At 40.1% G+C, this 27,708-nt stretch overlaps 1 protein-coding gene across 1 annotated transcript in view; it reads left to right on the top strand.

Moving 5' to 3' along the window:
- Drl-2 (Derailed 2) overlaps positions 1–27,708 on the top strand; it is a 275,456-nt gene that overhangs the window by 138,231 nt on the left and 109,517 nt on the right. The window contains exons 4-5 of the mRNA XM_065225169.1: positions 18,287–18,455; positions 19,507–19,655. Coding sequence (XP_065081241.1) covers positions 18,287–18,455; positions 19,507–19,655 — 318 coding nt within the window. The remainder of the gene's footprint in view (positions 1–18,286; positions 18,456–19,506; positions 19,656–27,708) is intronic.

The following is a 27,708-nucleotide window of genomic DNA, read 5'->3' as shown; positions in this document are numbered from 1 at the left end:
GGGTTTTCATATCTTGTGTGCAGTATTAATTCCTTTCTTTTTTCTTCCATCGCGTGGCATTTCAAGAAATCAACAAATTTTCTTTTTTTTTAATTTTTGCACAGGAAAGACATAAATTAAATGAAAGAGAAAGACATCGTAGACAGATGTATGTCAAAAGATTCAAGAAGCGACTACTAGGAACGCTGTACCGGACAAAAATAAGCGTACCGATTCTAAATTGGGAGGGCTTTATGTATGGTGCTTCCAACAAACATTAGAAGCAGTATAGTATAAGAGTTTATTCAGTCAAAAATATGTTTTTTCAGCTTAAAAATTGCTTCTTCAGCTTTTAATCAACACAAAATGTGTGTTGGGCTCCAAAATGCATTGAAAATTTCTGGACTGCATTTATGTTGTAGTTAACTTCCCTAAGCTTTCCACAATTACTTAGATGTTCATGGAACCACCCTGACATTCTGAGAACTATCCCGAAGCTTTCTGACTTTTTAAAGATCTAAACTTACCAGAAATGTTCTTGAAGTTATTGAAACTGTCATGTCTTACGTCTTATGTCTGCATAAATTAAAAAAAAAAATCCTTTGGAAGTCTTATTCAGTTTCAGCATGTATTTAAACATAGAAGGTCTCCAAAATGTCTGCAGATAAAAAAATGGCATCCAAAATTTCAAAAATTTTAAAAATGAAGGCATGTCTTCAAATCTGCCGTCTTCTAGTACTGTACCTAGTCCGGTTGTCATGTAAGAATCTCTTGGCGGTAATGGAAAAATTCAGGGAGCAATACTGTGACAACCCATCGCAAGTAACATTGAAAGTTTTATTGAGGTTTTACAGCAATTTAAAAGTCTAAACCATGGTGTTCAACCGGAGACTTAAACACTGACTTCAAAGTCGTCGGATAACGCGCACAGATACTTAAACTCGCGGACTTAGACGGTGTAAGAAGTGGACTGTATTGTTCTTCACAATTACACAATTAGTCACACGCGTAGTGTACAGAAACCGATGAACTCGTACGGAAGGTTTATTGCGAACTAACTTATATGATCAATTATGGATCTACACCATTGCACAGTGGGCAAAAATTCACAAAACCGCGACTATATTGAATATCTCGGCTGCCAAACGGTTTCAGTCAACATATTATACATGTTCTCAAACGAAAAATTCTGCTGAATCGATTGGTGGTGGTCTCATTGACCGGAGACTTTTGCGTACCAAGATAGAGGGCCGGGATCAACCTGAATTCCCGGTAAAGTAGGAAATGCCACTATTTATCGACATAATTTTACACTTTACTTAACGTATAATACTGGAAATTGATAGTACTAAGTATATATGCTGTAAAGACACCACAAACGCCCTCAGGTAAACTCTACTGGCCTAAAGGAGGATCCGGAACGACCGATAAAGTGGCCACATTATAAAAATTGACCTAGAACCTTTCGATTTTTTCTATGTTCTTCAGAATCATGGGATCAAAGCGAATTTTATACGGAAACTATATTTTGGGGTATAGTGACCATATTCTGGTTCTCCGGATAATATGGATTGACCGATAAAGTGGTAACATTATAAAAGTTGTCCTAGAACCTTGCGATTTTTTTTATGTTTGTTCAGAATCATGAGATCAAAGCGAATTTTATATGGAAACTATGTTTTGGGGTATAGTGGTCATATTCTGATTTCCCGGATAATCTGCATTGACCGATAAAGTGAATTCCGTTCAGTGGGACATCCGCTCAGGAGCCAAAAAATTAGTACCAGGACATCCAGCCCTCACTCACCTGGAAGGGAAGTTGGAAGCCAGACGAATTGCAGACTGCCTTGAACAACATTTAATTTTTTTATAATGTGGCCACTTTATCGGTCAATCCGGAGAACTAGAATATGGCCACTATACCCAAAAATATAGTTTCCATATTAAATACGCTTTGATCTCTTGATTCTGAACAACATAGAAAAAATCGCAAGGCTCTAGGATAATTTTTATAATGTGGCCACTTTATCGGTCAATCCAGATTATCCGTAGAACCATAAAATGGCCACTTTACCCTAAAATATAGTTTCCATATAAAATACGCTTTGATCTCTTGATTGTGAACAACATAGAAAAAATCGCAAGGCTCTAGGATCATTTTTATAATGTGGCCACTTTATCGGTCGATCCGGATCCTCCTTTAGGCCAGTAGAGTTTTCCTGAGGGCGTATATGGTGTCTTTACACCATATATACTTAGTACTATCAATTTTCAGTAAATACGGTAAGTAAAGTGTAAAATTATGTCGATAAATAGTGGCATTTCCTACTTTACCGGGAATTCGGATTGATCCCGGCTCTCTATCTCGGTACGCAAAAGTCTCCGGTAAATGAGACCACCGCCAATCGATTCAGCAATTTTTTTTTCCTTTGAGAATATGTATAACATGTTGACTGAAACCGTTTGGCAACCGATATATTCAATTTAGTCGCGGTTTTGTGAATTTTTGCCCAGTGTGGCATTGCATGCGATGTTTTGACGTAGGACTACGTCTGTGATTTCTATACGGGGGTACACTTTTTGAAGACCGAAAATGGAACATGTAACAAAATTATGAAAGATTTTCAACATTAATAACTCAACTGCCCCTGGACCAATTTCAATAATGTTATCACCAATCGATCAGAAATATTTCGATGCTTCAATAACAATGCTTCTGATTGTTGATTTTCAACACGAAACTATCGAAAAAGTGATATTGTCAAGACTTGTTTAATGTACAAATAAAACGTGATAATGTTATCACTGTTTTCACGAAATAAACGTTCTTCCCAAACCCAGTCGTCATAATCGTGAACCATTTGGTTGCAATCTAGGTCTGGCGGACTCGTAATGGATTTCGAACCAATTTGAACTGTCAAAATCGAACCATTTGTTACTGTTCTTTTAAGAGCTCATACGGAAGAAACAGATATGGAGTGTTGTAATCTAAAGCGTAGTTGTTATTATTTTTGGAAACATATTCATAGTTTTGATGAACAAACGTATTTTTGTTTTTTTTTTAAATTTATTAAAACAAATATAAACAAATAGAGTACAAAAAAAATTAACAAGAAAATCTTACAGCATCATAGATTTGCTACTGAATCGTGTCTTCTTCATTTTCCCCTCTGCATGTTTTTCAAACGATATGTTATAAATGAATGGATCAAATTTGCTTGAATATCATTGCAGTTAGGCAAATTAATTGGAATTTGGAGGAGTATGGAGAACATAGCTTTTTTAACATCCACTTTTTCTTCTTTTACATGCCGAATATAATATGAAAAAATTTTGTTGATTGCCAGAAAATACTCATACAAAATCGTGATTTATGAAAACGCTTTCTAGTCGGTTTGAACTGTGGAACAATGCAAACTTGGCAAAGCCAGTCTTAGATGGTTTTTCACAAACGCAATGTACGTAACATTTAGAGCAAATGCTTATTTTTTTCAATCGCTTCATCAACATACATGCGACATAATAGATCATGTTTTTCTGAGTATTGTTCAAATTTTCGTCACAAATGTCAATTCTGAATTTTTCACCAACCGGAAGACAGAAGGCTGTTTCGTCGTTGATCCTAGAGGTTTCCGAGCAGTACTCTATCAGATGAGATCGTTCATCACTCTCGTATGAAAAGCCGCCAACGTCAGACATGTATCCTGAAATTGTGATCGTACGAAGGGAGTCCCGAAACAGGAATCGTTTGGATATGATTGTTTTGCTCGCACTTGGAAAAAAGATTTTCTATACAGTCTTGGACAAATCGAGACGTTGGAAGAGGCTGTAGGGATAAAAAATATATTAAGAACATACACAAATATATAAAAAATATGAGGCAGAAACAAACCATTGGAGTATCTAGACTGTCGAACAAGCGTGCTTGCAACCGAATAACAGCTTTAGTTGCTATTATCACTGATGATTGCCATGGTTTCCAAGCTCCTTTTTCACCAACCTTCATTAGTGAAACTGAATCCGAAAAGTTTTCCAACCATTGAATGTTTTCCTCGTACTTCCGGGAATCTGATGGGTCAAGCATATCTGAGGAATTTTCTCGGGAGTTCGTGAGCGCATACCAGCGAGCAACCTGCTCCATGAACATTGCAGTCGTCAAAAAATCTTTTCGATTATCTTGATCTGCCATAAATCTTAGGGCATTTGCTACGTCTTTATTCACATACTTAGACGAATTGACACCTTCCATTCTATCCACATTTGATACGTACAGTGAGAACTCCACATCCTCTTTCGTCAACGTATGAACAGGGTAAACTTGCATCCGAGATTCCCAAGCAACCAGTTCGGTCAAATGTGAAATATCTGCGGCATTTGTTTCCAAGTGATGATGTTGGACAAAGGAATCGTCAAAATTAACAATACGGTTGTTGATCCAACCTCGAACAACCGATTTATAAACGTGGACAGGGTCCGGAATAAACTCAATAAATCGAGATGGATTAGCTGGATGAGGAAGAGTGTAGTTATTGGTGATGGTTTGCTTTCCAGTTTTGATTCCGAACTCTGCCCACATCCTTTTGTTACATGCTCCACAGTCACTTGTAACGAAATGAACATTGAGCCCAATATTTTTTGCCTCATGGATAACTCTAAGAGTTTCTGATTTCATCAGATCACCATTAACTGAGTCGCTTGTAAGATGGTAGCCAACAACTTGTTTCCAACGACTCCACACGCCAACCAACATAAACACCAGCGCATTATTCGCAACAATAGTAGGATCTCCCAAAGTTACGTGTCCCAAATCTGTTTTAGAGATTGGGTCAAAGCGAATTACATCCTCAATAGCCATTTCATCAATGAAAATTCCACAATCACGCTCGTTTTTGTCAAAACTATGAACTTTATGCTGCAAAAGTTCAAAAATTTCAGGAGAAATTCCAATAAATTAAAAATGAAATTATATAGAATTAATTTGATTTAGTTTCCTATAGAGAATTTTATTTTACCCGGAAGAAAGTGCAATGCCTCAAGTCGCTGGCGTAGGCTTCGGCGACTGACTGACGGGTAACCCATTTTACGTAGTTCTTTATACCCCTTACCACATGCAAACTGTAGTTTAAGGCAGCGTCTTCCTCCTTCTGTGGATGCTCATGTGGGCTGCAGCTCACTTTTGTTGTGTACTGGAGAAAAATGTTCAACGCCACGTGCCGAAAGCACTGCTGCTGCTGCTGATGCCGACGACCGGACACCACCACACACTTTGATTGAAACTGAATTCGATCAGCGGTTGAGGCCAGCCTTGATAGCTAGCTGCTTGTGGGGAGTCTTTCGTTGTGTACTGGAGAACACCACCACTCAATGAATAAACAACGTTTGGTCAGACCGGATGAAATTTAACTTTGCAATCTGTGTTAGGGAAATCGCTTTTGGTAGGCAATTGGTGATTATTTTAACTATCATAAGAAACGGTTCCACATTCGTGCAATTTTCAATAGTAACATTTTGAAAAACGATAAATTCATAATTTCCGTAGGAATATTTCTGATCGATTGGCTATAAAACGATTGAAATTGGTCCAGGGGCAGCTGAGTTATTAACGTTCAAAATCTTTCATAATTTTGTTACATGTTCCATTTTTGATTTTCACAAAGTGTACCTCCATATAGAAATCACAGACGCAGTCCTACGTCAAAAAACTTATACCTCGGTAACCGGCGTGAAATGCCTAGTTTCAACTTACAATATGTATATACTTCGATAGCTCTCAACAGGAAACAAATAACTCCTATCTCCTAACATGCAGTGATGGAATTCTCACCAAAATATCATTTTCGCTTGCGATACGTTTTCTCTTGGGAACTTTCCCTCACTAGTTTCACACTCCAATATTTCCTGAGCGAACTTTCTGGGATGAGAGAATGAGATATCGCGAACTTTTTTAACTCGAATCACCAACGTGAGGATACGAAAAATATCAGATCATTTTTTCTCTCTATCTCTTTACACCACATTCGTTCTTGACAATTGCACTGCACATTTCACAAGGGAAAGATTATAGACAGAAAGCTATCCCGAGTAAATCAATACAATCTCTAAAGACTGATAAGTCTGGTACCTGGCTGTCTACTGGCGCCTGTTGTTTAAAGCATATCAGGATGATGTGAACAGTTTTGTGCAACTGATTGATTGGTGCATTGGTTTCTGGCAAAAAAATGAATGAATCAGCACAAGTGTCAACGCGACATTAACGAGGAACGGGGAGGGTAGTGTAAGATTTTGTGACTAGCAATTTTTATATTAAAACCGTTCCTCAGGATAGGGGGTTGCGGAAGGAGGAGCGCCTAATGTATCCTCATTTTCACGAAATAAAGTTAATGCATGGCTCCTCTCATCACTAGTGTTCGTAATATCGTTCCTGTAAGCTCTTATGCAATAATTATATGCAGGGGGATGGTTGGGAATATAGGTGGTGGTGAACTTTTTCACTGTGCTATTACCAGTGCTGTAAATTCTCAAAATCATTTGAACATTTTTGATGAAAATTAGAAAAGTAGCTATTCGCTATCAAAGGGGACCTCCTCCGAATGGGTGATAAATATCAGTTGCTTAGTCATTTGACGAAGGCATGGATCATTCTCATTTGAGAAACGCTATATATCATTCGATTGAGTGTAACCTACACACAAACGGAGCTCTGGTCGACATTCCGGCGAAAAAGCTAAGCCAACCCGACACCAACCTGACTTCTATCAAACCCCAACCTGATGTTGACCCGACATTGACCCGACATAAACCCAAAATTGACCCGACATTAACACGACATTGGGTCGACATCGACCTTAAATTAGCCTTACATTGATCCGACATCGGGTCGACTTGTCTGTTCGGGACCATTTTCCTGGATTTCTTCCATACTCCACTGTCGTATATCAAATGATACTGAGTGACTCAATTGACAGTGACAATGAGCTTCGAATGAGAAAGGGGCTCTTCAAATTATGGTCATGTGAGAATTCGTTTACACAATTCTGTGAATGGTTGTAGTGGTTCATCTTCAATCGAATGATATGAAAATTTACAGCACTGGTTACAAGTATCTATTATTAGCTGGTTGCATTGAGAACTAAAACTATAAATAAATCCGGAAAACTTTGAGATTAGTGCGTAATTTCTTTTGTAAACACACACTTAATTCGCCGATTTCTCGTGAATTAAAGTTCAATCTAAAAAACTAACAACACAGACAGGTAGAGGAATGATTCATTTGGAATAGTATAGTTCGCTAGATTGTGCTTTGATTCGTGAGAAATCGCTGAATGACGTGTTTGTTTACAAAAGCAATTACACCCAAATCTCAAAGTTCTCTGGAAATGGTATTTAATGTGAAGGATGCGAAAAATATCGGAGAACGAGAAGAAAACAAACAGACACTCTCCCATGATCATCGCCTACCTTTACTCGCTGGAAAAAAAAGAACAAAGCTGAGGGGATATTTGGTTGGTTCGAATCACGAGTACGTGTGAATTGATGTGATATGGAGAGACGAAAGATCTTTCGCGATACGAAATGAAAATTTCTCTCGCTCTACGCTTTCATGAACTTTTTATCATCTCTCGTTCGCGAACTTTTTGTGAGAAGTTCCTTTGGGATTTATCTCTGCAATGAGCTGTGATAGAACTTTTTTTGAAAATGATTTTTCCAACAACATGCAAATCAATTTTTAGTAACATGCAAATCAAAACAAACGTATGTACAAATAGAACAATAGATATCACTGTACTGCAGCTGCTGGAATGTATGCCTCGTTCGTCTGTCTCGTCATCGCTCACACGGCCTATGTGGTCGATGGATGGTTGGGGATCGTCCATGGATTCCGACTCAATTCGCTAGTTGACCCTTCAACCTCGGATGAGGCTATCTTCGACTGGAATTCTCTAAATAAGATGTGAGGCGATTTTTTGTCAATCAATTATAAAGATCGAACGACTTCCCCGGTCCGCGGAGGCCGTCCGCCTCCGCTAACGCAATTGCGCTTCCGATGACCCCGTCGAGTAACCATCAGATGATGAAGAATTGCCTTCAGACCGGATGTTTCAGGGCTGTCCAAGTGGAATTTGGTTGTTGTTGACACTTCGGTATGACTTCGAGGCTGATACTTGCACGACAGTTAATGATGACTGGTAGATGAAGGGCAGAGGAACACCGCGGACATTAGAACTTCGGACGTGCGGCTCCAGCCGCGACGGAGGAACTGGACTATGGGCGACAAAACATTCTCTAACCTTTTTGACCGTTCATTGAAAAACGAAGGCTTAACTGGTACGTGGAGATCCTCAGGCTTCTGCAGCGCTCGAAAGCGCTCTAAAGCGCTCGATGAAGAAGGAACTAATACTCCCCGTGAACTGATGTTGTAGTTGCTTCATTGTCCCGTATTGACAGGATACAAATTTTGGATATCGCCCGTAGGAACTCTCCGTCCTTCGTGCGAACCTTAACGACGTGGATGTTGCCGTCCTTTCCCGGGTAATCTCCACTAGACCTGTGCGACGCAACGCCACGCCGCCGCCGACGACGATTTTCATACGCCGCCGCCGCCGATGAAATTGAGCCGGCTTGCCGCCGCAGTAAAATCTTTCACGCCGCCGAATAAATGTATGTCACGCCGATGAAAAATCCGCAGCACCTTTTCAGTAAAATGGATCTTGAACGCGTTGAAATTAGAACTTGTGTGTTATGCAGCGATTGTCATTTAGTTTTTTGACGTTTGTTTACACTTTCTCGATCTAGCACACAGGAATGAATTATTCGGATCGGATTTAAATAAAGGTAAATAAGTGACTATTATTAACAACACGTTGATATTTGACCTCTCACAGGTCCAAGTTGTGCAAGATTCTACGTATATCCGAAATACATCATCTTCAAATACATAAACAAAAAGTTATATGACATTCAAATATGTATCAGAGTAATACAAGCATATCATTTAGGGCCCATGCATTAATTATGTCACGCTAAATCAAGCATACCTAATGCATTACTTGTCACAAAATTTTATACCCCCTCTCCCCCCATAGAGCGTGACATAATATATGCATCAACCCTTATCGCTATCAACATATTAATAACGTGTAATGCTCAATAAATGAAAGGATTTCTAGGGCCCATTACAATGTTACGTAATGCAACAGATTACTTTTAAATACTATACACTCCTACATAACGTACTTTTTTATACTTAATAAAAGGGTTGTAACACTTTGCCATACGACTCCACCCCCTGCAATTTTAACAAGCACTTGACACACGGGGATTATTTTAATTACCGGACAAATTGGGCCGAAGGGTCTTCGATTTCTATGAAACTTCGCCAATAGGTAGAGTTCATAGATATATTAACAAAAGTAAATTTTGAAAAAATAGGGTTGCATTTTTTTTTCGGAAAACCATAGCTAAATTTTCCGATTTTCTCGGACACCACAAACTTTAAAAAAATAATTACTTTTGAACCAAGCATCGCACAGTCAAAGTCAATTGAAAAAAAATTCTTGAAATTTTATCAACTATTCATAAAAGATTTTCACCTTTAAAGAAAATCTGTGGAAATTATCGTCTACTCTCGGCAACCATCAGACAGATAAATATTTTTTTGAAGATCAGGAAATTTATCTTCTAATTTTGAAAGTTATTTATATTGAAACGTGTAAACCGATATTGAGTAATGTTTTTTTTCTCATATCTGCTATTACAATAGAATTTAAAACTTTTAAAGAGCAACCTTTATTGTAGTAAACTACAAAAGGGTGAATAGTTACTTGGGGCTTTGAATCGAATCTTGGATCAAACAAGAATGGTTTTTTAATAATGCGTTTATTTTTCCAGGCTCATTTGCTGTAGCTTTGTGGAGCCGATATTCATTGTTTAGATAACAAAATTACTTAAAACTAACGTTAGTAAATCGGGGGCCGATTACTCGCGGCTATCTCGAGGTTAGGGTTAACAAATTGTAACAAATGGATGGCAGGCCGACAAGATGTACACAGTTTTATTTTATCTGTTACACGTTGCATGCCTTTCGAATGTAACTCAAACATATTGTTCTGAATATTGCTTATTTTGCCCCCAATTAGATTCCCAGCAGAATAATTTTGTTTGAATTACAGCAATATGCTTGAACGTTGTAGTACGCTACCTTCTCCATGTGTAGTCCTGTTGAAGTATAACATTTTATTTAGTGTTAAAGGTCTAGGAAGTGATTAATTTAATTTTTTTAGTAATTAATAACCTACGAAAATTTGGCTTCCTGCAGAATAAACAAGGTGAATACACTTGCGTCCGATTTTAACTGACAAAACCCCAAGGCTGCAAAATGCGTGTCGATGCATTTTGACATGGCTGGTTCTCAGAAACCCAATTGGACCTGTCGTTGGCCAGTCGGAACGGAAAATCCCGGAAAAGTCCCGAGCAAAATGCGTGTCGATTCATGTTGACATGACTGGTTCTCGGCAATTTGGTTACCACAGCCACTACTTGAAAGGTATGACTATCTACTTTCAAACGGAACAGTCAAAGAACCGATTGGAGTTGTGGATGGCCAATCGGAACGATAAAACCCGTGAAAGGTGACTCTGTGGAAATTCGGATTCACTAGGAAAATGGTCAATTCCTGAAAGTAGACCTAGAGATCAGTGATTTTTTTCTTAATTGCATATAATCATGAGCATAGAGGAAATATACCATCGCCATATCTATTTTGCAACCAAGTGGCCAGAAAACGGTCCTCTGGATATCCGGAATCACCGGGAAATTAGTCAATTCCAAAAAGTAGACCTAGAGATCCGTGCTTTTTTGAAAATGTGAAGAACCCTTAGTTAAGAAGATATATCTCAGTGACATGTTGATTTGGTCCCCTGGTGGCCATTAAATTGCTTTCTGGATATCCGGATTCACCGGGAAAATGGTCAGTTCTTAAAAGTAGAGCTAGAGCTGCGCGATTTTTTTTTTCTAATTTGCTAACAATCATGAGCATAGAGGAAATAAACCTTCACCATATCGATTCTGCAACCAAGTAGCCAGAAAACGGTCCTGTGGATATCCGGAGTCACCGAGAAAATAGTTAATTCTTCAAAGTAGACATATAGATTCGTGTTTTTTCTAGATTTGCTTTAAATTATGAGCATAGAAGAAATTTGTTATCATCATATCGATTCTGCTACTAGGTGGCCGGAATACGGTCCTCTGGATATCCGGAATCACCAGGAAAAAAGTCAATTCTTAAAAGTAGACCCAGAGACTAAATTGCATACAAGCATGAGCATAGAGGAAATATGCCATCACTAATCCGATTCTGCTGCCGGATGGCCATAAAGTGCCCTTTTGGATATCTGGATTAACAAATTCCTGAAAATGGTCCTAGAGTTCCACGATTCTTTTCTTAAATTGCATACAATCATGAGCTCAGAGGAAATATGCCATCACCATATCTATGCTGCTTCCGAGTGACCAGAAAACGGTCTTCTGGATATCCGAAATCCCTGGAATCATGGTCAATTTTTTGAGGTAAACCTAGAGATTTAAGATTTTTTAGAAAATATGAATAACCTTCAGTTGAGACGCGATATCTCAGCTATATATTGATTCAATCCCCCGGTGGCCATAAAACGCCCATCTGGATATCCGGATTCACTGGGAAATTGTTTATTTCCCAAACTAGTCCCAGAGGTCTGTGATTTTTTTCTAAATTGCATACAATCTTGAGTATAGATGAATTATGCCATCACCCTATCGATGCTGCTTCAGGGTGGCCAGAAAACGATGCTCAGGATATCTGGATACATCGCGACAGCAAAAATCGAAGAAAGGAGTAGCGCATACTAACTTACAAAGAGACTTTGAATTATTCCTACAAAAGGGCAATCAATCAAAGCAAATCAAAATCTTCCGCAAACAACAAGTTGTAAGAGTTGCACTCGGTCAAACCATTTAAGAAAGTGTAATTTTTGCAATTTTCAGGTGTTTTTAAGCGTCACAGCTTGTATTATGTTTGCATCAATTGTGAAGGAGAAAACTTAAGACGAAGAACCGTCAAGTCAGATTACTTATTCTATAAGGAAAGGAAAACTCATCAAAATGTCGAGTAAAATGTAACACTTGCGGAAACACCATTTGCTCTGCACATCGATCATGCTATATTGAATATAGATGTGAGGAATGCTGTGAATGATGGCAATGATGAATTTTCATTGTTTTTTTTTATGTATAGAAGCAAACCCAGAAAATAAGAGATAATTATTTTTACTGTTTATTTTCGTTCATTTTTTGTTCAAAAGAATATTATCCGAAACAAAACAAGAATCTCTTTGACAGACTGATAATATCTGAAGTGATATGTATGGCCCTTTGGTAGCAAATCGACCACTTTTCAGGTTAATCCAGGTTAATCCTGCCATTTTATGGCTACCGGGTAAGTGAATCTATTTATTGGTAATTTCAGCCTTATTCACGATTTGTAATTTACTTATGTTAACATATCCATGAACTCTACCTATGGGCGAAGTTTAATAGAAATCGAAGACCCTTCGGCCCAAACATGTTCGGCAATTAAACAAAAATCCCCTATACTTTTCTAAACAAATTCCGCATGCACGGCCAATGAGAACGACTCCAAATTGAGTAAAAGTTACTCATATTTGAGTTCAAGTTACTCAAATTCTCGAAAACGTAGGTCACTCATATAATGAGTAAATTTTCCGAATATTTTCCGAGGAATACTTCTCGAATATGACAAAAACTGATTGTGGTTTTAGTCTGTGTACTATTTTTTTTAATTTCCCCATATTCGAGAAGTGACCAGGAGTCAGGATTTCCATGTCGTTCAGGTCATTCGAGAGTGGTGTAATCGGCCTCGAGTTGAAACAGGCCTCAATTTGTACCACCAGAGTTGCCATTTCATCCGATGAGATAATTGTGTTTCCTACAGTACGTTTCAGGTGTCCCTTCATCGATGTTACGGCGGCCTCCCAAAGGCCTCCGAAATTTGGTGACTTTGCCGAGATGAATTTGAAATTGATGTTGTCCATCGCCGTCTCTTCTGCAACTCTCTTCGCAAATTTTTGGTTGTTGAACATTCCGTAGTTGATCCCATTCGCGCCATGCCCCGATGAAATTGGTAGCGTTATCACACATGATGATTTCTGGGCAACCGCGGCGAGCGACAAATCTTTTCAATGCAGCGATGAAGGCTTGACTGGTGAGGTCTCCCACGATCTCCAGGTGGACAGCCTCCCCTACATGGCACACGAAAACGGCGACGAAGCACTTGATGGGTGCTCCCTTTCTATACGGGTACTGTATATTGAACGGACCACAGCAATCCAGTCCTACCCTCATTAACGGAGGAGCGGGAGTTACTCGCTGGGGTACAAAATGGTGAGTTGACAACCTGGAAGGACCGGAAATCCTAGCCCTGGTCCTCACAAGTTCACGCCTCCTCGAGTCATATGATAACAAAAGACTACCAGCTGAAGCATGGACACAGCTGGGTGGCGTAGCCTGGGCAATGTTGCCAGTCCGGCAATAGCAAAGTGAAGAGGTGCGACGCGAACACTGGCGTGGTAACCATAGTACGGTGATAGATGAAATGCTTCACCAAACCCGAGCGTATGTTCACCATGGAGGTGCGGCTCAAAACGGCGTCTGTTCTCCATGTTAGGAGCGGCTGATCACCGTCCTAGTGCCAGCGTGGGACTCTAAACAGAGCTGTGCATGATGATCAACCGGCGAGACAGGGGCAGGCCCAACAAGCCGCCCTGGAAAAAAAATACGGATCGGAACAATCGGCACAGACCTACGCGACGAAATAAGTACTACGATTGGAAACTCGGAACATGGAACTGCAAATCGCTCGGCTTCCCGGGTTGCGATAGGTTAATCTATGTATGACGAACTTCAACCACGCAACTTCGAATTCGTAGCACTGCAGGAATTTTGCTGGACGGGACAAAAGGTATCGAAAAGCGGGCATCGAGCGGCTACTTTCTACCAGAGCTGTTGCACCACCAACGAGTTGGGAACCGGCTTTGTAGTGCTGGGTAAGATGCGCCAACGCGTGATTGGTTGGCAGCCGTTAAGGGCCGTTTCTTCAACTACAGCATCATCAACGTGCACTGCGCACACGAAGGGAGACCCGACGACGAGGAAGAAGCATTCTATGCGCAGCTGGAGCAGGTGTACGACAGCTATTCGCAACGGGACGTCAAAATCGTCATCGGCGATATGAACGCTCAGGTAGGACGGGAGGCAATGTATAGACCGGCAATCGGGCCAAACAGCCTGCATGCCGTATCGAACGACAACGGCCAACGATGCGTGAACTTTGCAGCCTCCCGGGGTATGGTAGTTCGAAGTACCTTTTTCCCCCGCAAGGATATCCACAAAGCCACCTGGAGATCACCTGACCAACACACAGAAAACCAAATTGATCACGTTCTAATCGACGGGAAATTCTTCTCCGGCATTATCAACGTCCGCACGTACCGCAGTGCGAACATAGATTCGGACCACTACCTAATTGCAGTATGCATGCGCTCAAAACTCTCGACGGTGCATAACACACGTCGAAGTCGAACGCCGCGACCCAACATTGAGCAACTACGGGACGCCGGAGTTGCCCAGGACTACGCACAGCAGCTGGAAGTTGCACTACCCACGGAAGAGCAGCTAGGCGCAGCTTCTCTTGAAGATGGCTGGAGGGACATCCGTTCAGCCATAGGTAGTACTGCTGCAGCGGCACTAGGTACTGCAATCCCGGACCGAAGAAATGACTGGTTGGACGGCGAATTCAAACTGTTAGTAGAGGAGAAGAATGCAGCACGGGCGAGAATGCTGCAACACCGCACGAGATTGAATGTGGAGCGATACAGACAAGCGCGGAACAGACAAAACTCGGTTTTCCGAAGGAAGAAGCGTCAGCAGGAAGACCGAGATCCCGAGGCGATGGAAAATCTGTACTGCGTAAACGACACACGGAAGCTAAATAGTACGCGCAAAGGCTACGTGCCGCAAGCCGATATGTGCAAGGACTTGGACGGTAACCTTCTCACGAAAGAGTGTGAGGTGATTGAGAGGTGGAAGCAGTACTATGAGCACCTCAACGGTGAAGCAGCAAAAAACGAAGGTGGCACGGCAACAGACCTTGGAGCACGCGCAGAAGACGACAGGCTACCGGCCCCTGATCTTCAAGAAGTTGAGGAGGAGATCGGTCGGCTGAAGAACAACAAAGCAACTGGTGTAGATCAACTACCAAGTGAGCTATTAAAATACGGTGGTGAAGCACTGGCTAGAGCGCTGCACTGGGTAATTGACAAGATTTGGGAGGAGGAGATATTACCGGATGAGTGGATGGAAGGTGTCGTATGCCCAATCTACAAAAAGGGCGACAAGTTTGATTGCTGCAACTACCGCGCGATCACACTGCTGAGCGCCGCCTACAAGGTACTCTCCCAAATTCTATGCCGCCGTCTGTCACCATATGCAAGAGAGTTCGTGGGGCAATACCAGGCGGGATTCATGGGTGCCCGCGCTACCACGGACCAAATTCTCGCGATTCGGCAGGTTCTGCAGAAATGCCGCGAATACAACGTGCCCACACATCATTTGTTCATCGATTTCAAATCCGCATACGACACAATCGATCGAGATCAGCTATGGCAGATTATGCACTAGTACGGACTTCCGGATAAACTGACGCGATTGGTCAAGGCGACGATGGATCGAGTGATGTGCGTTGTTCGAGTATCGGGGACACTCTCGAGTCCCTTTGAATCTCGAACGGAACTGCACGGAACTTTGAGATGATGGCGGAAACGTACATCAGACTGAAGGCTGAAGCTAGACGGATTGGACTTGCCATCAACGCATCAAAGACAAAATACATGAAAGGAAGAGGTTCTTGGGAAAACAATGTTAGCCTTCCACCCCGAGTTCAGATCGACGGTGACGAAATCGAGGTGGTCGATGAGTTCGTGTATTTGGGATCACTGGTGACCGCCGAAAATGATACCAGCAGAGAAATTCAAAGACGCATTATGGCAGGGAATCGTGCCTACTTTGGACTCTGGAGGACGCTCCGGTCGAATAAAATTCGCCGCCGCACGAAGTTGACTGTCTACAAGACGCTGATTAGACCGGTGGTCCTTTACGGCCACGAGACTATGCTCGTGGAGGACCAACGCGCCCTTGGTGTTTTCGATTGGAAGGTATTGCGTACCATCTACGGTGGAGTGCAGATGGATGACGGAACGTGGAGGAGGCGAATGAACCACGAATTGCACCAGCTGCTGGAAGAACCATCCATCGTCCACATTGCAAAAATTGGGCGACTACGGTGGGCTTTGCACGTCGTAAGAATGCCGCACGACGACCCAGTGAAAGCGGTTCTGTGGTTCTAGAAAGCGACCCAACAGGAACAAGAAGAAGAGGTGCGCAGCGGGCAAGGTGGATCGACCAAGTAGAAGGTGACCTGCGGACCCTTCGCAGACTACGAGGCTGGCGAACTGTGGCCATGGATCGAGTAGAGTGGAGACGACTTCTTCGTACAGCAGAGGACAACAAGGCCTTCGCCTGATTGGTAAGGTAAGTAAGGGAGTTACTCGCTCGTTTGGAAAGTCCGCCATGAGTTGTTCGTGATGCATCCGTCGAGCACGGAAGCACTTTACGCAGCGATGAATGACCATGCGTGCCAGGTTCCGAGCAGAAATTGGCCAGTATCTTTCCCGCATGCTGGCGATCAGTAATTGTTGTCCAGCTTGGAGATGATTCAGGTGATAATCGACAGCGATGAGACTTGATAGCGGGTGTTGATTGTCAATGATAATTGGATGTTTTCAGTCAGCCGAAATACTAGGATTCGCGAGCCGGCCGCCAACCTGGATTAATCCGCTTACTAAGCGTGGAGTGAGTTGGTTAATTCTCGATGTAGGCTTGACTTCACCATTCTCGGCGAGATCTTCGGGGAAACTTTCCTGTTGGGCAAGAGCTAGCAGCTGACGCAAGCCTACTCTACGATCTTCACGGTTCTTGCAGTTGTGGACGTATCTTCGGATGAGAGCTTATAATCGGAGAAGATCGTTCAAAGAATATCGTAGACCAAAGACTGGACTGGTCTCGATCACTTGAGCAAGGGCTGACACAGTAGTTCTTTCTCTTTCTTCAAGAAGAGAGGGATCCAGGTGTTCAGTAGTGATTGTAGTAGTTGTCGGCCAGGATGGCTTGGAATGGCAACTATAACGATCATCATAGCCACCCGATGTCAGAACCCTCAAACTGTAACCGATCACCCAATCGGAGGTTCAACAACGAAATCAACCGTCGAAATGTATGCGTGTATGGTCTTATTCCCGCTTTGGCGTGAACCGAAAGGTCCCCTAAAGTATCTTTTTCCATGCCTTTCAGAAATTTGTCCAGTGCGCCACCAAATCAGTGGGAACTTTACCTTGCAGTTTTCAATTTAAAAGGAGGGATCATGTTTTACTAAATGCTCAGCTGTTGAAAATTTAAGCACATTCGGTGATATTTTATTACAATTAATTGTAATAAATGATCTTGGAATCTTAGTAAAACAAAACAAAAAAGTTTCAGAAAACGATTTTAATTAAATGCCACTAGCTCATACAATTCTCATCATTGTTAAAACCATGTTGGTTTCATACCGTTTCGCTTCCACTGAAAATGTATATCCTCTGCAACGCCGCCATTGAATTCATCTGGAAATTGTTTGGCAGATCAGCAAGTTGGAATTCGATTAATTTTGTTTGCCACTCGAGTCCTCTTTCCATCGGATCGGATGAAACTCGCAACAATGTTTATCGAAGCGAACGCCGACGCCGATGAGTCCGCCTTTCGGAGATGAACGATATCGGCTCAAACCGAAAACGACACCCAAAGAGCAACAGTTAATGCTTCTCGTTATTTAATTTACGGAAAAATTCGCCGACAACCGCGTGATGGATTGCCGAGTGCTTTCTCCAGTTTCTTGTTTTATTAATTTGCGTTCGTGTGGTTAATAAAACGGGAAAGAAGAACCACTCTTCAAAAAATTCGAATTACCTCCCCCGCTGACAACGTTTCACCCACCAAATTAAACTTTGCTCCAGCGTTACGCTCGACTCCCAGCGATGTTTCCTAATTGAACATTAATTTTCACTCTCTGCTCCACCCGCACCGAAACTTTATCCGGCTGTTGTTGTTGTTGTTGCTGATGCTGATGCTGATCATTGTATGTACATACTTTCTTTTAATTTAGGCATCTTCCCGCCACGACACCGGCTCCCGGCAGCGGAAATCGCACCCCCACAGGGACCTGCCCTCCTCGGTGCCGCGGCCTGTGCCCTCGGATTGGTCCTGGTAGTGGGGCTCATTGCCAGCGCGATGTACGTGAGGGCCCGCAAGCAGATACGCCAGGACTCGCTACAGTGAGTAATGATTCTCCGGAACATTGTTGTGCCTTGTTTCTTAGCTGTCTTGAGCTGTTTCCTACGGTCTGGTACTTTACGTACATGTTTACACGGTGTGCCACCAGGGGGACTCGGGTAGATGCAACAATTTATCACCCCATGTCGGGAGGCTATCTCCCTTTCCCTCTCTCTCCCGGTGTCGGTAGATTGTTATCGTTACCGAGTGGAAGCCAAACGGAACAATTGAAAGTGATTGTCTGATGGATGGATGGATGGATGAAAAATAGAAAACAAGTGTGATTTGATTTTGCGGTTCCGTGCGTTTCGAAGAAATCCATTTTCTTCATTGACCGTGTAATTGATGGAAGCTTGATCCCCCTGTACAGGTCATGATTATTCAGAAGAAGCTTGACAAGTTTTTGCAGGACTATCTGAAATTAAATTTTAGGACGATGGATCTTGGTCTTTGTTAGAGTAAAAATCAATTATGTTAGTAGTTTTGATGATCAGAATCGATATTCAATTTCATAGTAATTCAAGATATTGCTAATTCAATTTGCAATCACTTTTGCATGATTTGCACCATTCTCTAGTTTTAAGCCTTCTCCTTGCCTTGTAAAATTGAGTCATTTGGCTCCACAGTACATTGCCAATCTGATCTAAAATCACAAACTTGTTCGAGCATATGTTGCCAGGCAGCCAACAACAAAGTGTCCCTACTTCTAGCCCCACTGGCACCATCAAGTCTCACCATCATACTTATGGATTCTATTTGCATGCGCATTAATTTTCTAATGCTTTTGGGTTCAACTTCGAAACAGAGACCTAACACAACATTCCAACTATCAGATAATCACTTTTATCCGTATCCACAGGCGACTGTCATTCCGAGCTCTGACATCCCACAATATGGCACTGCCGACCGAAAAGTTCTTAATAAAGTTATTCACAACAACAGTACTACTGTAAAGCCAACAGATTTAACACTTTAAAATAAACTGCTTTTCCTTTTGTTCTGTTTTTCTCCCTGCATCGACGCTCCACGCCCAACGCTTTGGAAAACAAACAGCACCAGCTTTACCACTGCTGCTTATGGCAGCCATCAGAATGTTTTCATCCGTCTGGATCCCCTGGGGCGACCACCCAGTGCGAACAGTGGCTCCTACGCTACGATTGCCAGCCTCAACAAATACCCCATCAGTGAGTCGAAAAAATCATGTAAGTATGGATCTATGTAGGATATTGGATATAGGCAGAGCATATATGCTTGACTTGGGTTGTGACGGCATGGGAGCGAAGGTGGATTTACGGCAAAGCGGAAATCTGATGAAGATCAGGATCGTTCAGTATCTCTGTCGAGAAATGGTCCCAGTCAATGGATTTAATTTACCAGTGAGGATTTACTTAAATCATTAGAATATTTTAGCAGTAGTAAAATGGTGTACATTTCTATTGATTAATGTGTACCATTTGAAGTGATTTAGCCTGAAGGGCTCTTCATTAGAGTGAGTCAACTTTTCAATCCCTCGTTTCCCACTGCTCTTTCAATGCATATTGAGGTTCCCAACAACTGTGACAAATTTAAACAAATTTGGTTATACTCTAGATTTTCTGGAGAATAGTGAATGTTGTATGGGATACGGAACAATCCTATTAATTAGCTTCCAAAAATTAAAAATTACTCAAATTTTACCAAATATTATCTAGACTTTGATAAGAATACTATACAGAAAAACTTTGTCGAAGACTGCAATCGATTTGATCTACAAAAACTTACTAATCTTTCACTTTTGACCAAGTGTTTGACACGTGCCTACAAGCTCATATGTCCTGTTGTAGGTATGCGCGGAAGAACAGGTCGAAATAAATATAATAATACCTTTTTTTTACCGAAGTCTAATCAATTTGCAGTCTCGGAAAAAGTTGTTCTGCATAGTATTCTCCATCTACTCCCGTGATTTGGTGAAATTTTAGCATTATTTGAATTTTTGACAAGTAAATGAATAGGTTCGTTTCGTTTCCCATACAAAATTTAAAATTCTCTCGCAAATCCAGATCATAACCAAATTCGTTCAAATTTGACAGTGTTGTTGGGGACCTCAATACCCATCGGAAGAGCAGTGGGGAACAGGGAATGTTGTACACCATACAACCCTGACCCACCCTACTCTTCATTTTAATTGTTTCATATGCATCATTCGTTTGACAACTAGCTTACATTTATTGCTCCTTGGGGGCTATTAAGAATGTATGTATAGAAAATTTTTATAACCTACACGCTTAGAAACGATTACCGACTTCGGTAATTTTTACCGCATTGTTATCCATTAGTTTTTGTTTCGGGGCCTCATAGCCTAGTCAGTAAAGGCACGGTATTACCAAGCCGGAGGCGGTGGGTTCGATTCCCGGTCCGGTCGAGGGAATCTTTCGGGCTGGAAATTTTCTCGACTTCCCTGGGCATAGAGTATCATTGTGCTTGCCACACAATATACACATTCATGCATTGGTAATTGGCATCGAAAGCTCTCAATTAATAACTGTGGAAGTGCATTTAGAACACTAAGTTGAGAGCACGCAATATGTTAACAGGGCTGAGAGTGTTTTAAAATTAAAATTTAGTGAAACTGCTTTTCTAATAAGAGTCATAGTTTTACCGAACGTTCAGCTGTTGAAAGTTTGGTAAGAACTTTTTTTTTTTTTTTCCTCTGTTCGGGACATAAAACCACTGCGACCAGTAATTTGATCTATTGTAGTACATTTGTATTGTAGCAAATTTGGAAAGAACTTACCGAAGTCGGTAATAATTTCTAAGTGTGTACCTAACTACACAAAGCTTTTCTTAGAGTGCTAGATCCCTAAGGATCTTCTGATCTGACCTCAGACAGGTGTCTCTGAACCTTCCCAAGATGAACGTTCTCGGCTCGTCCAGAGTCTAAAGAACAGCCAGGGGCAGCCCTAAGTATACACCTGTAGAATTTAAACAACGATCCGTAAGTAATTGTAAAAGTTCCTTAAAAACACCCAAATGATAAAGTTGAAATGCTCCATAAAAGATATCCATCCAGAGATCCATATTTTAAGAAAAAATTTGCAACACAATTGTAAAATTGTTTGCAAAATTTCTAAAGAATGAGCATTGAAATTGCATGAATGAATTATAAACACATTGTAATTGATCTATAAAACGATCAACAATGATCCTTAAAACTAACGCAATTGAACCATAGAAATTCAAGTATGCGCTTTAAAAAAATATTAGTATAATCCATAAATTCGACATATATTTTTTCATATTTTGGACACTATTTTTTTTAATCTTTTATCCATAAACATTGGGAAATTGTTCCTTTACTGCTTAGCTACTAAGATTTACTTTCTTGTCCGTGTTTTCTGTAGATATAGTAGCGGAACAACGGGCAAGCTTCTAAAACAGTTCCTTTGTGAAGCTTCTTCGTTTTTCTAAGCTTTGATCGAAAGCTTTTTTGAGAGCTTCTTTTGTAAGCATCTTTTAGGAGCTTCTTTTGAAACCATCTTATGGAAGCTTCTGTTAAAAGCATCTTTCAAAAGTTTCTTTTGGAAGCATTTTGTGAAAGCTTTTATTTATGTTTTTTATTGAAGAGACTTTCAGCCTTAGGTTGTATCGTCTCTATCTTTTGGAAGCTTTTTTCGGAAGCATCTTTTGGAAGCCTTTAGAAAGCATCTTTTTGGAAGCTCTTTTGGAAATACCTTTTGGATGTTTTTTTTTTTAAAGCTTTGGAAGCTCTTTCGGTTTCATTATCAAAGCAACTTTCAGCCTTAGGCTGGTTCGTCTCTAATTTTTGGAAGCTTCGTTTCGAAGCATCTTTTGGGAGCCGCTTTGGGAAGGTTTTTTTTTTTTTGAAGCTTCTGTTTGAAACTTTTTTGTTTGTTTATTTATTAAAGAGACTTTCAGCCTTAGGCTGGTTCGTTTATATCTTTTGAAAGCTTCTTTCTGGAGCATCTTTTGGAATCTTCTCTTGGAAGCTTCCTTTTGAAGCTTTTTTTTTGTTTTGTTTATTAAAGAGATTTTTAGCCTTAGGCTAATCCGTCGCTTACTTTTGGAAGCTTCTTTAGAAGTAGCTTTTAAATGCTTTTTAAGAAGCATATTTTGAGGAATTCTGTTTGGGAAGCTTTTTTTTAAGAAGCTTCTTTTGGAAGCTTTTTAAGCATGTTTTGGAAGCCTCGTTTGGAAGCTGCTTTAAGAATCTTATTTTGGAATCTTCGTTATGAAGCTTCTATTGTAAGTTTCTTTTGGAAGTTTCTATTGTAAGCTGCTTTTGGAAGCTTCTTTTGGATGCTTCTTTTGGAAGCTTCATTTGGAAGCGTATTTTGGAAGTTTCTTTAGGAAATTTCTGTTGGAAGCTTCTTTTAGAAGCTTCTTTTGGAAACTTCTTTTGGATGCTTATTTTGGAAGCATCTCCTGAAAGCTTCTTTTGGAAGTTTCTTTATGAAGTTTCTTGTGGAAGCTTCTTTTGGATGCTTCTTTTTGATGCTTCTTTTGGATGCTTCTTTTCGAAGCATCTTTTAAGAGCCAATTTAGGAAGCTTTTTTTTTGGAAGCTTCTGTTTGAAACTTTTTTGTTTGTTTATTTATTAAAGAGACTTTCAGCCTTAGGCTGGTTCGTCTTTATCTTTTGGAAGCATCTTTTGGAAACTTCTCTTGGAAGCTTCCCTTTGAAGCTTTTTTTTTTGTATATTAAAAAGATTTTCAGCCTTAGGCTACTCCGTCGCTTTCTTTTGGAAGCTTCTTTAAAAGCATCTTTTGGATGCTTTTTAAGGAAGCATATTTTGGGAGATTCTTTCGGAAGCTGTTTGGGAAGCTTTTTTTGGAAGCTTTTTTTAAGAAGCTTCTTTTGGAAGCTTCTGTTGCAAGAAATGTTTTAAGCATGATTTGAAAGCCTCGTTTGGAAGCTTCTTTTAGAAGATTCTTTTGGAAGCTGCTTTAAGAAGCTTATTTTGGAATCTTCTTTTGGAAGCTTCTATTTGAAGCTTCTTTTGGAAGTTTATATTGTAAGCAGCTTTTGGAAGCTTCTTTTGGATGCTTATTTTGGAGGCTTCTTTTGGATACTTATTTTGGAAGCATCTTTTGGAAGCATCTCTTGAAAGCTTCTTCTGGAAGAATCTTTTGAAACCTTTTTTCTGGATGCTTCTTATGGAAGTTTCATTTGGAAGCGTCTTTTGGATGTTTATTTTGAAAGTTTCTGTTGGAAGCTTCTTTTGGAAACTTCTTTTTATGCTTATTTTGGAAGCTTCTTTTGGAAGCATCTTCTTTTGAAATTTTCTTTAGACAGTTTTTTTTTTATGCTTCTTTTGGATGCTTCTTATGGAAGCTTCTTTTGGAAGCTTCTTTTGAAAGTTTCTATTGGAAGCTCCTTTTGAAAACTTCTTTTGGAGGCTTCTTTTGGAAGCTTCTTTTCGAAGCTTCTTTTGGAAGCTTCTTTTCGAAGCTTCTTTTGAAAGCATCTCTTGGAAGCTTCTTTTGGGAGTATCCATTGTAGGCTTCTTTTAGAAGCTTCTGTTGGAAGCATTGTTTTGAAAACTTTTGTTTTCCTTTATTTAACGTCGGTCTCTGTTCCGCAATCTAGTGCCAATCACCGACGGACATCGATTGCCAACCATTGGAAGCTCCTTTTGAATACTTCTTTCGGAAGCTTCTTTTGGAAGCTCATTTTGGATGCTTCTTTTGGAAGCTTCTTTTGAAAGCTCATTTTGAAAGCTTCTTTTGGATGCTTCTTTTTGAAGCTTCTATTGAAAGCTCCTTTTGAAAACTTCTTTTGGAATCTTCTTTTGGAAGCTTCTTCCAAAGCTTCTTTTGGAAGCTTCTTTCCGAAGCATCTCTTGGATGCTTCTTTTGGGAGCATTTTTTGGAGGCTTCTTTTGGAAGCTTCTGTTGGAAGCTTTGTCTTGAAAACTTCTTTTGGAAGCTTCTTCTGAAAGCATCTTTTGGAAGCTTTTTCTTGGAGCTTCTTCTGGAAGCTTCTTTGTAAAGGTTTTTATGGATGTTTCTTTTGGAAGCTTCTTTTGAACTTCTTTTGGAACCTTCTTTTGGACCCATTTTTGAAAGCTTCTTTTGGAAGCTTCTTTCGGAAGCATCTTTTGGAAGCTTTTTTGGAAGCTTCTTTTGGGAGCATCTTTAGGAAATATCTTGAGGAAGTTTCTTATGGAAGCTTCTATAGGAATTTTGTTTTGAAAGCTTCTTTTGAAAGCTTCTTTTGGAAGCATCTTTTGGGATCTTCTTTTGGAAGTTTCTTTTGGAAGCTTCTCTTTAAAGCTTATTTTGGAACCTTTTTTTGAAAGTTTCATTTGGAAACTTCTTTAAGAAGCTGCTTTTGGAAGTTTCTTTTGAAAGCATCATTCGAAGCATCTTTTGGAAGCTTCTTTAGAAGCATGGTTTGGAAGCTTCTTATGGAAGCTTCTCATGGGACCTTTTTAATTGATTCTTTATTAAAGAGGCTTTTAGTTCAAGACGTCTCTATCTTTCGGATGCTTCTTTTGGAAGCTTCTTTTGGAAGTTTTTTTTTTAAAGCATTTTTGGAATCATCATTTGGAAGACCTTGGCTGGTTCGTTTTCATTTTTTGGAAGCTTTTTTTATGAAACTACTTTTGAAAGCTTCTATTGGAAGGATTTTCTGTAAGCTTTCTTTGGAAGCTTCTATTAGAACCTTCTATTAGAAGATTGTTTTGGAAGTTTCTGTTGGAAGTTTTTTTAAAGCTTCTGTTGGAAACTGTTTTTCAAGCATGTTTTAGAAGCTTCTTTTGAAAGCTTCTGTTTGAAGCTATTTTTGTATGTATCTTTTGGAAGCATATTTTGGAAGACTTTCACATTTTGGCTGGTTCGTGTCCTTCTTTTGGATGCTTCTTTTTGAAGCTTTTTATGGAAGGTTGTTTTGAAAGTTTCTTTTAGAAGGATTTTTTTGAAGCTTGTGTTGGAAGCTTCTTTGGAAGCTTCTTTTTGAACCTTTTTTTTAGAAGCTTCTTTTAAAAGCTTATTTTGGAAGCTTCTTTTTGAAGCATATTTGAGATGCTTGCTCGACCCGCTCCTCTGTGTACCGCAGTTTTTTTTCGAAAGCACCCATACAAGTCTAATAAGAATGACTTAAGACTTACCAGAAACATAGCACTGGGGTGGAGTAACGAGATCACTTTCCAGAAAATCCGGAACAATCGGATCAATTCATGAAAGTGGTCCTAGAGCTCTGTGCTTTTTTCGAAAGCACTAATACAAGTCTTATTAGAATGGCTTTTGTCAAAACAAAAATGGCACTGGGGGAACATGGGATGACGTTATGGAAGATCTGGATTAATCGTAAAAGTAGGGAGTAACATAAAAAACACTTTGAACGTAAAAGTAGTCAATTCATGAAATTACTGCTGGAGCCATGTGGACTTTTTTTTTCAATCGAATGACGTCGGACTTGAGTTTTGACCAAAAAAAGGAACACCTGGCACCTTTCCGGAAGATACGGAACCGTACACCGTTAAAGTGGTCTATTCATGAACCTAGCCCTAGAGCACCGGGATTTTTTCCAAAGTACTTATAGAATTCTCATAAAAATGATTTCAGACTTGTGACCTAAAATGTATGCAGGGGGTAGTCAATTCATGAAACTGATCCTGGAGTACTTTTAGAAGTTTCAAAAGAAAAAATTCGAACTTATTACTAGAAAAACAGCCCCAAAAACAACTGTCCATCCAGAATATCCGTAAAATCCAAAACAACCGTGATAGTGATCAATTCAGAGCTGTTTGAAGAATTAAACCCAGTCCTTCTGCGTGAGAACGCAAGCCCGAACCGCTACGCCATCTGAGATATATTAATGTTAACAATTGTCCCGCCTTCTGTTGGAGTCTTCAGATCTAGCTGACGAACTTGAATACGAAACACCTTGATGAATTTTAAATTGGTGTTTGCCCGCATGGTATTTCAAGACACTTGCGGCGCAGCCGTTAGCGTTCGTAGATCGCATGCCGGTTGCACGGGTTCGAATCCAGGAAATTGCTCTATAATTTGATTTGTTTAATGTTTGTTTAGAATATTGATGCACTACATAAATATAAGGATTATGATTTATTAGAGCCACTGATCATTTCATATTTGCGTACATGAAATTATGTTACTTATAAAGACTTATGCGGATTATTTGATGTGGGCTTTGACGGACCTTTTTAGAAACTTTCAAGTAGCTAAGAAGATCCGCTGGTAACTTGTTCGGAACTTTGTTTTGACCATGTTTTCAGTCTTTCCTGAAGTTCCTAAGAAGATCTTAGGGATGATTTGTGGAACATTTTTGAACTTCAAGTTGCTAATAGTACGCATTGGAACTTTTTGGAGCCTTTCTAAAGCAGCCAGAAAGTTCTGTTGGAACTTTATATGCACTTTATGGAACTTGAAAGTGGGTTTTATCGTGGAATGCGGAACTTTTGGTTGCTTGTAAATTAAAACCTCGCCAGACTGTATAGCCGAAAATCGTAGAAATTACCACCCAACAGTCAGAAAAATCAAGTATAATTACTCAAAATCCTTCTCAAGTCAATGGCCCCTTCATTATATTACTTGAAAAAGTATTTGGCATGGAAATCCTTTTAAAAGTAAACATTGTTTTTTTTTTGCTATAAAATCGCTGTATTTTATGTTATTGTTAATGCATATCATTTCAGTGTACAGTGGATAGACAAAATGATCAGTTAATGTCAAAATGCAAATGGTATAAACTTTTTGAAAAATAAACCAATTTTGATGTGACCGGATGCATTTGACGGAAAATTTATAGTAGTTTGAGTGAATCATTCAAAAATTTGTGGTGGCCAGAGATGTTCCGGATTTCGAGGGGTATGTCTAAAACTGTCGTTTGTATTTTTTTTTCTGGTATGAAAAATTATTTGAATTCAAATTTTTCCTGATACCAAAATCAATTCTCAATTCAATGTTGGCCACAGTTTCAAGATCTGTTGAGAAACAACCGAGATCAAGCAATTTCCTTGAAATCGCCAAAATGGGTATCAATTCCCATGATTTTCAGCGCCATGTCCCAGATTCGTGTTCAGCACCACAAGTTGTGGATTCCCCGTAGGGAGTGGCCAATTTGGGGCATGACCAGAACCATATCAACATGGATGTCAAACTTCAAGATTTTGCAAGCCAATGCCAATGGTAGCATTTTCAGGTCCATAGCTTGCCTCGGTTTCCTTGGAGCAGGTTCTGGAAATTGGCCACTTCCCCGGGGTACACAGAAACTGCTCCAGAGTAATTGGGC

This window comes from Ochlerotatus camptorhynchus, unplaced genomic scaffold, assembly GCF_037179485.1.
Source record: "Ochlerotatus camptorhynchus isolate MF236.1 unplaced genomic scaffold, CSIRO-AGI_Acam_v1.1 ptg000002l, whole genome shotgun sequence".
Classification (NCBI taxonomy): domain Eukaryota; kingdom Metazoa; phylum Arthropoda; class Insecta; order Diptera; family Culicidae; genus Ochlerotatus; species Ochlerotatus camptorhynchus.
This window is presented reverse-complemented; position numbering and strand designations above follow the sequence as displayed.